This window comes from Girardinichthys multiradiatus, chromosome X, assembly GCF_021462225.1.
Source record: "Girardinichthys multiradiatus isolate DD_20200921_A chromosome X, DD_fGirMul_XY1, whole genome shotgun sequence".
Classification (NCBI taxonomy): Eukaryota; Metazoa; Chordata; class Actinopteri; order Cyprinodontiformes; family Goodeidae; genus Girardinichthys; species Girardinichthys multiradiatus.
In genome coordinates, this window is record NC_061817.1 from 29,524,161 (window position 1) to 29,536,937 (window position 12,777).

The window sequence follows — 12,777 nt, forward strand, 5'->3', positions numbered from 1 at the left end:
GATGAGTGTTTTTGTTGAGTTCTGGCCCGGGCTGGGTTGATTCGCCAGCTGGGGACTGTCGTGAGCAGTCGCAGCGTCGGCTCCAGTTTCCTGCGCTCAATTCCTAGCTGGATGAAGTCAATCTGAGTGACTAGGGAGAGATATTCTGCGTTGGAGTAAGTCCGAAAAAGATTAATTAACAGACCGGAGAACCCAAAAAAATCTGGATGAAAATAAGCGCAGACCAGAATGCCAGCGGGATAAAAGACACTTCTTCTTCTCTTCCGTCTATCGGTGAAAAAAACTAACTAGCAGCTAAAAGCTAGCTAACCTACGTTGCTGTCTTAAGTAGCTTTGAATAGTCGAATGCTTTTGTTTCTAAGAAGCACAATTTTAATGGGCTTCATCTCTTTGGAGTTTACTACTACATTACAACTGGGTCCGCGTTAACACTTCAATGTTAGCAACGGTTAAGCAGGTAGGCTGAGGAGGTTGGTAGTTGGTTAGTTACTAGTTCAAACTAGCTCTTCGTGTTGGTGCTTGTTCAGCTGTCTTGAAATCACTCCATTGAGGTGATTAGTTGGGCTTTTTTTTTTTTTTTCCAACAGTAAAAACGAGCTGTCGTCAACACTTTCATACTGTACATCTACCGTTTTTGAGCTTCGCTTTCATCTTGGACCCAAACTGAATGAAGTGCTTTATTTTTCTAGTTTACAGCTGAAAGCTTCTTCTTTTTTACTTTTGCTTTTGACTGAATCGCTTAGACTTTTCGTCGCCATGGCAGCTGTAGCCAGCTACTCACCACCTTGGTGGGTGAACCTGCTGCACAGACTTCCCCACTTCAACTTAAAGTTTCAGCAAACAAGCAGTGATTTCCAACCAGAAGACTGGACATATCAGCAGGTAATATCTTCACACACACACATAAGGTTATGATATCATCTAATTGTGAACAGCATGATGAGGGCTTTTTCTGTGTACAATTCAATAATTGAGTTTCCAATCTGGATTTAAAGATTACTGGTTTATTGTGACAGGTTTACACCTGTTTGCTCTGTTTACCATGTGATCCATGTCACCATCTGTGTGAACCTGTGCTATCCAGGCCTTGGCCTTTTCCAGAAACAAGCCAGGTGGCTTGGTGTGGAGTCAAAACAAACCTGAGAATACAGAAGAAATCATGTACTTTATAATATATTTTACTTACAATATCATAGCTTGTACCCTGCACATAGATATTTATAAATCTGAAATAGGTCTGTAAATAAAAAGAAGAAACGAACAAAGAAAAGGAGTAACCTGCCTGATTAAGGCATTTTTAACCAGTGGCAAAGGTCAAAGAGTCTACACAGCTTGTTAATCAGCTAAGGCTGGGGGAGCTGAATTTGTTCACAAGTTTAGTACAAATGATGCTTGGTTTTAAAAATCGGTTTCTCAAAGGCATGTAACAGAAGTTCTGTATTTCTCAAATTCCTTCGAAACAGCTGGTTCAGCAGTTTTTTGTTAAATTATTTCCAGTAGGTTCTGTAGTTTCTATTTGTCTAATTATAGTCATAATTATCATGCCTTTTTCTATTTTTACTTAAAAGGTTCTGGATTGGTGACCAGCTCAGCAGGGATTGGCATCAGCCAGAGGATATTTTGATACTTATATGGGATTTAAATGGGAAACTTTAACCAGTACCAGTTTATATAGGTGTTTAGGGGTGTAAGGGATTTTGTTTTGTTTGTTTCTTTTTTGTAATATCACCTTTTGGGTGGGTAGAGGTTTGTTTTTATTTTTATAAAGAACAGAAAAGTTCTCTAAAACATTTTAAGCAGAAAACATAATTAAGAACCTGGTCCTGAATGAGAGTCAGGCATGATCCCAGGAAGTATTTTAAGTTATGTCTGTACTGCAGTTAAATGGGAGGACATGATTCAAAAAATGAAGAAGTGATTCATGCTTCCTGAGAAGCAGGATGATATGTCCCAGACATGCGTTGGCGGTTTAATGGAGATGTACTTGATCCTGTACAGGTTGGAAAAGTTCATCTCAAGGCGTGAAACGGTTTATTTTCTTATTTCGTCCTCTTTCAATTCATGTGGGCGTCTAATGTTTGCTGCCAGCTCTGTTTATTTCCTTCAGGATTTAGTGCAAACGGACAAAACGATTCAGTTCTTTCAGTGTTATGCAAGACTGGCTCTCCTGAATCTTATTGGATCCAAGATAGATGGGTTTGCTGTGTGGTATGTACAAACAGGAACGGGATCGGAATAGTATCGCTGTTTTTGTGGAGCATTCTGTGTATTTAAATGCACAGGTAATTTAACAAGTAGGATATGTCAATTTTTCTCCCATCACAAATTTATAATGTCAAATGTCATGGAAAGGATGCTAACACAGGCTCATCCTACAAGCGGCTATTGTTAACCTTCTATGATGACATCCTGCTAATTATTGGTAATGCAGCTCTTCCCCCACAGGCTTAAAAAGAGGTTTCAACTCGTCCAGATGGCCGAGCTGTCGTTGTTGCTTACTATGCAAACACTTCTTAATGATGCAACCTTGAGTGACTGCCGTGTTGCAGTGTGCCAGAGATGACCCAAAATTACAACTGCATTTGCTCAGTCGTTTTCTACTCCTCGCTGAGCCTTGCAGAGCTGCAAGAGCCAAGAAATCATCCAACTGCGTGTGATCAGCCAGTCTGTCACAAGCGTGTGTCACAGTAGATAAAAGGAGCAGTGTCACCGCTCTTTGAAGGTTAGCTCTTCTTGTCTCTAAAGAGTAGAATAAGTTCACGTGTTGAAATTAGCAGTCATTAGAGTAATGTGTAATTTACAGTGAGTCATTGAAGGGATAAAAATGGAGCAAGCAGAAGAACCCAAAGGTTTTGGAAATCTGCCTCAGACATGTATCCTCAGGAGTCTGCAGTGAACACAGAAACCTTCTGCCTGACCTACATACTGTATGAAGTGTTGCTGTTGGCTGAGAGGTTTAACTATTACTGTACAATACTCCGCTGTAAGCTTGGAAATACTGTCAGCACTCTCCTGAGTATCATATTTGTTGTTCAAGAAGATGTTTTTTTTTCTTTTGTTTTTATTTTACAGTACTTTGTAATGTAATTCTTTTTACATTTTTCCCCCTGCATTTCACACAGCTGCTTTATTCAGGGCATCATGTCTTTCTTTAACATTGTGCATATGGGATTAAATTGTATTACTATTATTCTAGCAATAAGTGTGCTTGTTGGTTTAAAAGAAATAGGACAGCCTATGAGAACCTGTCAATATTTAGACATTAAGGATATTTGATATCAGTATAAGAGTACTGAGAAATTTAAGTAATTCATATGAATATAAACAGAAGAAAATACAATTTAGCACTTTGTAATGTAAAAAATCATTTCACTAAGGAATGAGTAGGAACTCCCTGACTTGTAATCCCACTTTAAATAAATAAAATCAGACAAAGGCATGTCACATCAGGTCCATATGGTTCAAACATTGTTTCTCAGCATGTTGAAGCAAGCCTACCCAACTGAAAGTTTGTAAAGTCAGAGTGAACACTGTAGTGAGATCAACCCTGCTGTCTGTGGACTTTAGTAAAAACATTGCAGCAGCCTGAGTCTGATAAGGGGTTTAAAAAGGCATCAGAGGAATTTGAAATCAGCTATTTGCACTGGAAGGAAAATGGTACACAAGTGGAGAAAATTCAGTACAACTGCCCAGGGCTATCCTTCCGAGGAAGCTCATCCTTAAGGAATACTGCAAGATGCTTAAAAAGTCTCCAAAAACCCTTAAATGTAACCACAAGACCTACAGCGTGCTCATGCTCTGTTGAAATGATGGAGAATGCCCCTAAAATTAGAGAAACACTACACAAATTTAACTTTCATGGGATGTTTGCATAGAGGGACACCTTTAAACTCTAATAAAAACATGAAGGTCAGACTAATGTTTGGCAGAGAGAACAGAGACATAGACCAGGACCTCTGAAAATATTTTCATTTGGACAGATAAGAATAAAATTTAATTATTTGGACCCCAGAATGGAGGACATATTGGGCTTAAACCAAATATAACATTCCAGGAAATAACCTCATGTCAACTATGAAACATTGAAATGTTGTAGTTTAGGCTCGGCCTGCTGCAGCAGGACCCGCCCAGCTCACAATCATTTCAACCGGCATAAATTCTCCTGTGTTTCGGAGGGCGTCTGAGGAAAATATGAGGCCATATCTAAATAAATCATCTTGGAGAACAACTGGACCCTGCTAAATGACAGTGACCTATAACATACCGGTAAGTCCACAACGGACTGGCCTGGAAAGTCCTGGAACGCTCAAGTCCAAATCTTAATCCCAGTGAGAAACCACACGGTGACTTGAAACGGGTTGTTTCATGCAAGAAACTTCAAACATCTCACTGCTGAATTCTGCGTTGAGATTTCCTAGATGTCAGAGAGTAGAAGTTGCCTTCAAGAAGCATCTTGCTGAAGTTATTTCAGCCAATTTCTTGCTCAGTTACAAAATTGTGAATATTTCTTACTAAACAACAAATTAAAAAGTTTTACCATGACTCTAAATGTTTATATTAAAGCATAGGAGACAGTTCCATTATTGCCTTTGTCATTGACACAGACAAGTTCTCATAACTTTGCTCCTCGTTCCTTCAGTCCATCTTGTTGCTGGGCGGTTTAGCGCTTGCCTGTCTGGTTCTGGACCTCCTGTTTCTACTCTTCTACTCCATCTGGCTCTGCTGCCGACGGAGCAAAACCACTGAGCAGCCCAACGCCGACTGCTGCTGCACGGCCTGGTGCGTCATCATCGCAACACTCGTGTGCAGGTGAGTGTAAACACATGACCGCGCTGGCAACGGTTAAGTCCATGAATTCAAGTTGCCAAGCATAATTAGCTTCTCATTTCGCCCACGTTCATGATTCACTGTGCTACATTTCACTTTGATGTGACCACTTGCTCGCGTGTTATAGCCCCATGGTCGCAGCTATCGCCCAGCATGCAGTCGGATTTAATCATGAAAGAATCCATCTTGCTTTGCTGATTAAGACCTAAATTATTTGAACAGTCGGTGTTTTCTCTCATTCAAACTAACTGCGTGGGTTGTATTGTTGTAAGGATATGGATATGATGGTGAGAAGTACACTTACTTTATATATTTGCCTCTGCATTCAGTGTTGGCTTCACTTTCTGTGCTTTAGTGATATTTTTGTTATTAGGTAGAGAGGTGTGAGAATTTCCCATCTGGTCTTGTTTTCTGTCCTTGAACACAGCGTTGGTTTCCTGTTTTCCTCCTCCTGTTGGGGAGCCTCCAGAGAGCCATCATAGTTGATTCAGAGTAGCACAAAGAGCCCAGGGACTTGATGAGTACAAGAACTGCATCACAATCGCTGTCTCTGTGCGCTTGTACCCACGCACAAATGTTTTAGCCAAAATAGGAAGGAAACAAAAAAAAAAGTTTAGTTTCAATGCTTTGTTTAACTTGTATTTCTTTTTTTTTTTTCTTTTTTTATATTTAGTCTGTAAAGTTGTCTGTGTAACTGCAAAAAGCACTGAACTGTGCGATTATCTGTTATTTTAAATGTATTCCTAAATATTTTCCAAATGTAAAGGTGTTTCTGTGGGTTCATGACAGCAGGATATTTACCCGGCTTTAGTTGGGCTTTTTTTACTCTCCAAAGTGTGAGAGGAAGAGATTAGCAGCCATACAGGAAGAAGGAAAACTCCCAGATCCACTCCGGCCTGTCGGTTTATCCATGTTTGTCCAAGTTTGTAGGAATGTTCTTGTCATCAATGCGTTTGGTGAGATCAACTCGTAGGTTGTTCGGCATTTAATACAGAGTCGTGCTGAAAGGAGAAACGACAATACTCCTAACTTACAGGCATTTTATTGTTTCTTATAGAAATAATTAGTATTTATATACAGTGCTTTGTAAAAGTAATCATATCACTTAAGGTTTTCTGCAGTGTGTTAAAAGGTAACATTTGTTTTATTAGGATTTTATGTGGTAGACCATTTGTTCCAAAACCTTTCCACCTACAAATTCACACCATAATGAGACTTGTGACCCCACCTATCGGTGGAGTATACAAGCATGTTGTATGTATGCTGTTTTCCTCTATTTGAAAGTGGTGTTTACAATGCATTTTAACATTTATGGCATAAATGTCTCTTAATCATTATCGTATTTTGAAATTAGTTTGATTTATAGAGGATCTCATAAACCACCGCTTGTTGATCAGCGACCCGGGTATTGAGAAACCACTGTGTGAGACCGATGAAAGTATTGCATAATTGTGAAGTGAGGGGAAATGATGCATATTCATAAAAAGTTTTAGAAATAAAAATCTGAAGTGTCCCATCTATTTTTATTCAACCTCCTTTACTTTGATACTACTTGATTTCAGAAGCAACCTAAGTAGTCGCCAGCGACCCATTGTGTGTGATGCACTACTGTTGGTCTATCACATAACATTCATAAGAAATATATTGGCCTTTGTTGTTATAACATGACAAAATATAAAAAACTTCAAGAAGTATGAATATGTCTGAAAGACTATGTATAATAATGTTACTCTAAATTAAGCCACAACGAATAAATGTAAACTGAGCACATCCTTTTCTGAAATTGTTGCCCGTGTAGCTGCCTGAGCTGTTTGAGGCCTGTTACAGCCAATGAGAGCTGATCTACTGGCTGACTGCAGCCTTTGTCAGGCGTAGCGTAGGGTTTTGGGCCATTGCTGGTCCATTCCTCTCTGTTTCCATGGTTCTCTAAAGGGTCTTTCTGCCGAGGCTGAAAGGAGCCTGTTGACGGGGGTCCGAACCGACAGGGTTAAAACAGAGTTCACACGCCTCTCACCCTGCCTGGCTGTCCCCCGCACTTGGTTTCTTCTCTCTCCTCTCTGTCTTTTTTTGCCAAGCCCTCCTCTTCACTAGCCTGTCTCCCCTCCTTTTTTGTCTCCCCTCAGTGCTGGCATTGCTGTCGGTTTCTATGGGAATGGCGAGACTTGTGATGGAGTGAATCGACTGACGTATTCCCTCCGCCACGCTAACCGCACAATCACTGGGGTTCAAAAGCTGGTAAGACCAAGAGCGCAGTCATATGAACGTGTCTAATAGTTCAACATTCTTCTGCTGCGAGCATCCCGGGTTTAAATACAACTTTGCCATTCTTTCCTCTGAACACTGTCATGTCCTCATATGTCCATGTGTTTGCGCTAGGTATATGATAGTACGTCGTCGTTGAACCAGACAGTTGACAACAATCTGCAACAGCTTGAGGGTCAGTATGCTCAGCATGCAGACTACCTCTCCATCATCCAAAAGCTGCAGGGCCAACTGGATGAGCTGGTCAGACAGATGGTTGAGATTCCTTTCTGGGACAACAACCTCATTTCCCTGGAAGATTTGTCCACCAGCATCGAGCTATATGACTGGTATAGGTAAGACTGTAATAGTGTACTCCAAAGAGCAGTAGAAAACAGAAAAATATATTCGTCGTATCTTTTTAATATCCAACGTTATGTGCAGACACACTAAAACTGTAATGCCCCGCCCTGTGGAAACTTGATTTGCCTTTTATCTCCATTTCCTGTATTATTGAGAGCCTTGGTGAAATGATGCTGAGTGGCTGTACTCTCTTAAATTGATTTTTGTAGATGTTGATTGGAAATCTACAGAAGGAACCAATGTAAAGCGCAGATCAAGAGAAGGTACTTCAGCGCAGCATTAGCTTGCAGTGAACTTAGAAGTTTTCTAAAAAATAAAAATGGTAATTTAGCCAGACTACTTACATGATGCCAAAAGTGTGCAAGTGACTCCAGAGATTGTTTTAATGAAGTAAAAAGTGTTTATAAAATACTATTTACACTGTTTGGGTTGTTTATGTAAGAGTAGACACTCGACTGCTCATTCAAGAGAATATTCAGTCCCTTTTTATATGTAGTCATCGACAGTTGCCTCTTTCTTCACCAACAATTTGTGTGTGGTTTATTTAAATATACCTATAAGCCTAAAACAAGGCAATCAAATCCTTTCTCATTATCGGGGCAATGTTTTTACTCTCAGTGCACTTTAATGTATCTACACAACTAGAAATCAGAGCAGAAAGTACTACAGTTACTAAAACCCTGAAGATTTAACAACAAAAAATTGTACTACTAAACTGCATTCTTGAGGCTGGACTATTGTTTATTAAAATTGTCAGTTTAAGAGGCTTGTTTACTGTTTTTGACTGAACCGAGTTGCAGTATGACTGAATGCAAGTTATACTAGCTGTCTTGCACACAGCGTATCTATCTTATTTCAGTGTTTTTATGGTTGGTGGTACATCATTAACGCTAGATCAATCCCAAGGATTATTAATGTCATTTGATTTGTTTTTCTGTGTTTGATTTTCATTATCATTTTAATGTTTTTCTTCATGTACAGCGCTTTGAGTGCCTTGTTGCTGAAAAGCGACAAATATAAATAAACTTGACTTGACTAGATGATCAGGTTAGAAACTGTCTGTGCCTCTGAAGAAACTCAAATTTTGCCTAACTTTTCTTGTATTGAGTGCCTTTCTGTTCAAATGTTACTTATTGATTCCAAATTCAATTGGAACTGATTATTACTCATTACTCCTACAATATCGTTTAACATGAGTATGAATGCCAGCTTAAGTGTTTCACAGTGCACTATAAAGCCAGATATTAGTGTGTGGTGGTACTTTTATTTCTGTTTTTACACTGAGATACATTCTTGAGATGGAGGTGATGCAGCTTCTGTCTTAATTAACAGTAGAAACACAAGGAATTCATTATGTACATATTTTTTGTTGACTGGTATAACTAGATTTGAAAACCACAAATCACTTTTTGTTGATAATTGCCGACGCGGTTTGAAGCGCGTCTCAGAGGGAGAATGATGACGTTATCTCCACAGGTGGCTGGGCTACATCACACTGCTGCTCTTTGACATCCTCATCTGCCTCCTTGTTCTGTTCGGCCTCATTCGCAACTCAAAGGGAATACTTATAGCGTAAGTCTCCTCATTTCATCATTATTTTCCCACATTATTGATCTATTTTTTTTAACAAAGAGCAACAAGTTTACAGGATGGAATAAAACCTCAGTTGCAGCAGGAATTGTATGACTCCTTCTAGTAAGTCATAAAGTCAAAGATTAACTTAGCATGGCAGTCGTTCAGATAAATTAGTTTAACATTCTAGATAAATTGATACTTACAGGGAATCTTACTGTTCATTCCTCACATCATGTCCAAATTTAAACATCCTATATATTTTCACCAGTTGGCAGTGAGCTTAGCAAACATGTCTACCTATTTGTTTTTCAATATTATCCCCAAATTTTGCCGTCTGCAATTACTTGCAATTACTATCTTCTCTGGGCTATTTTCTGCATCATTATTAAAGTCTAGCAGTCAACATTCTAGGTCCAAACTTTTTTGCAACATACTTAAAGTGCTAATGTCAAGGTTAGGACACATTTTAGAATGATCTTTGTTTAGTTGCAGCTTAGCCCAGAATCTGTTCGCTTTGACCATGAAATTAAATCACCTTTATTATGTTAAGCCTCTCTTTTGGTAAGTAGAGTTCATGGTCTAACGCTGCTGGTGAGATGTGCTCCTGACCTCATGTTTCCCACAGGGTGTGCTTGTTCGGTGTAGTGGCTCTTCTAATCAGCTGGGTCTCCCTGGGATTGGAACTGGCTGTCTCTGTGGTAAGTGTCTGCAAGACATGATCTTCTTTACCTGGTGGGACTGCTCTGTTTTATGCTTTTTGTTATCTGATATAAGTTTTTTGGTTTTTTCTGTTAAGAGTCCTGATCAAATTTGAGGTGAAACACTCAAATTATGGACTCATAAATTCTGTAACCCTCTAAAAATTTGGACATAATACTTTGAAACTCAGAATAAATACATGTTTAATAATGACATATTTTTATGGGTTTAGTTGGAATAAACACCTGTGTTCATGTTTTTTGGGTCACGTTGTCTTTTCTAGAAATCCTGAAGACTAATAACAGTGGTTAGGACCTGTAGCTCAAGCGTAACAGCCATTATTAGGACTGTAGCCGTACTGTTGAAGGGGGAGCTGGAGGTTTGCTTTCTTCATTGAGAATATAAAGTACTAAAATGCAGAATAGGGCAGCGTAAGTCCAGATGTTTTCTTCATTTACTTAATTTTAATAGACATCTGGTTTTAATGTTGATAAAGGACAGTCTGCTTACGTGTGAAGGATTTCCTCCTCTGCAGATGACTCTGTTTATAGTCTTTGGCTCCTGTGCATGAATAATTTCTTTCAGCTTAGATTGAGGCTGCTTTTTCCTTTTTTACCGTAATTACTTAAATGTGTGTTCACGGCCTTTAATGTAATTTGGGCTGATCTTTGACTAATTTCAACTCAATCGTCTTGTTTTCAGAGCTCAAGTGACTTTTGCTTTGCTCCTGATACATATGTTACCTCAGTGGTGGATCAGTATGCGGTCATCAATAAAGGTATGACTTCTTCTATTATATTTTCAGACACACACAAGATGCAGTTATATCCTAAAACTAGCGATACAATCTAATGCTAGATGGGGATTAGTCTCATCCTCTCGTTTCAATGCTCTGATTATTTTGCGGCAGTAAGACAGCATGCCTTTTTATTTTATTTTTATTTTTTTGCCCACAAAAAAAGCTCCTAGAAATTGCTGCCACATCTGCAGCAAGATCAGAAAGGTGATGGGCTGCCATTTGAATTAGTACAAAAGCCTTTCTAACACATCTCATTGCAGTAATTTCCCTAACCCGTTCCATGACAGGCAGCATGTCACAGGAAAGCAAGAAGAGCCTTGGGTTTTCTTCTGTTTGTGTATGAGGGAGATAAGAGCAGGAGAGCAGAGGATCAAAGACAGCATATTTCCCTTGGAGATGAAACTGTTGCTTTAAAATAAAACTTCCATTTAGAAGTCTGTTTAATGTCCCTTCCCAACGTCAGCTCAGCTAAATGAGCTTTTTCCTGAAAATGATTGCTGCTGCATGCAAGCAAACAGAAATTAGAACGTGGACCTGTAATCACTGAGCTGTTGAAGTAATATGAGCAATAAGAGCTGATTTGCTATTGATTATTTACTGATCTGTGTTATATTAAGGCTTTTACATTTTTCCTGTATAAAGGCTGATGCAGCTAATGAAGCAGGGTTGAATTAATGCTGGGATAAAGAAATCTTTTTTTTGATTATAATTTTTACATAATTCTTTTAGTACATTTGCATTTCGCAATGTTTTCAATTAATTCAACAGAACAAAACGGTAAGGGACATAGTTCTGAGTATTTTCTCTACATAACTCTTTAATTCTCAGTATATTTTTGATTTTCCTTTCTGCAGCTGTTGCCTTTCTCAGATTTCATCAGGAACCCATCTTGATAGCACAAGTGTTTTCCTTTGCTATTGGATTTATTGCTTCCTGCTGTTTCTACAATTATTTTAACATTTATTTCATCAACTATTTTACTTCTTGTGCTCTTGCCCTGTCTGTACCTCAGCTGTATTATAGAGAATCTAAGTTCTGTAATCTGGGGTAAAGAACCCATATTATTTTTACTCTTTCTCCCTTCCTGAAGATGATCTGTGAAAGATGTTAAATTATTTTTAATTTTTAAACTTGAATAACCCTCAGTACCTAAATCTGACTGCACTTCGTTAAGTGTTTACTCAGACATTTTGGAAGTTAATGTTTTGATCGTCATTTCCTTGGTTAGTACTTCTGATTGCCAGAATCTTTTAAAGTTTTATGAAGTTAAAAAACTTGCGGATCAACTAAACAGCAACTTCAGTGAATCTATCAGTGCTGTTCAGCCTGGTCACTTCTGATAGGTGGACACAACTTGTCTTAAGATCGTACCTGTCCATCTGTAAATGTGTCCATCCATCCAACCATTTGTGTAACAGTACACAGTGCAGAACGCACTTTGGGTTTAAAGTCACAGTTGGTTATTTCTTTCAAGACAAACGACCAAAAATGTGGAATTTTGTGCAACGTTTTCGGTTAAAATTCTGATTAGAGGTTTATTTTCATTTCTTTAATTGAAAAAACCATTAGATAACAATAACACCACTTGAAAACGGTTGTTGTTGTTGCTGAGGAATATTTTAGAAAGGCCGTGCTTCGATAACAAGAAAGTGTTTAAGTTACAGACATAAGTCTAGGAGTGTCACTTAAATTCGCCATAGAATCGCTGCTGGTGGGAAAATCCCTCCCAATAGATGGACTCATCTCTACACAGCGCCAGTGTGTGACCACAGGTCTGCAGGTATTAAGACTCCTATGGCATTTACCGGTGGTTGAATGCAACAGACAGCTAGGCCCTTTTCATATTGCCAATGTTTATATTTGGTGCGGTTTCATTTGATGTGAGTATCTACGGTCAGTTTAAAACGAGTTACCTTGTTGCTGGAAAACATTTATAATAAAGCATATGATCCCTCCTTGCCTGAAGTAAATAGTTGTATGAGCTATTCTTTTGCATTAGCTGGTGATTTATTTAGAAGTCTGTGATTATTTACACTGGATTGGTCTGTGGTCCATTGCTAATGTATTAGTGTATTACAAAACTGCTTGTTTTATCATTTATAGTACCGTTTAAAATGTAGTTAAAGCATTTATTTTTTTTATCAGTCTAAGTTATCATCAAGCTGTATTATTTGCTTCAGCACTAACTACATTTAACCTTGTCCCAGCCCCTTGGTGAAGTGTCCAAAGCATCACCCACTGAGATCGGAAAATCCGTTCCTCCTAATATTCAT

At 38.7% G+C, this 12,777-nt stretch overlaps 1 protein-coding gene across 5 annotated transcripts in view; it reads left to right on the forward strand.

Annotated features, from left to right (window-relative positions):
- Positions 1–12,777, forward strand: part of LOC124862512 (protein tweety homolog 3-like) — a 28,634-nt gene continuing 15,857 nt past the window's right edge. Inside the window, exons 1-8 of one of the 5 annotated variants that reach the window (XM_047356469.1) lie at positions 1–273; positions 744–882; positions 4,640–4,809; positions 6,951–7,062; positions 7,204–7,424; positions 8,908–9,003; positions 9,632–9,704; positions 10,408–10,483. In XM_047356469.1, the coding sequence (XP_047212425.1) occupies positions 757–882; positions 4,640–4,809; positions 6,951–7,062; positions 7,204–7,424; positions 8,908–9,003; positions 9,632–9,704; positions 10,408–10,483 (874 nt within the window). In that variant the 5' untranslated portion in view covers positions 1–273; positions 744–756. Of the gene's footprint in view, positions 883–4,639; positions 4,810–6,950; positions 7,063–7,203; positions 7,425–8,907; positions 9,004–9,631; positions 9,705–10,407; positions 10,484–12,777 lie in introns of all 5 variants that reach the window. The other 4 variants (XM_047356470.1, XM_047356471.1, XM_047356467.1 and 1 more) reach the window with 4 other exon arrangements.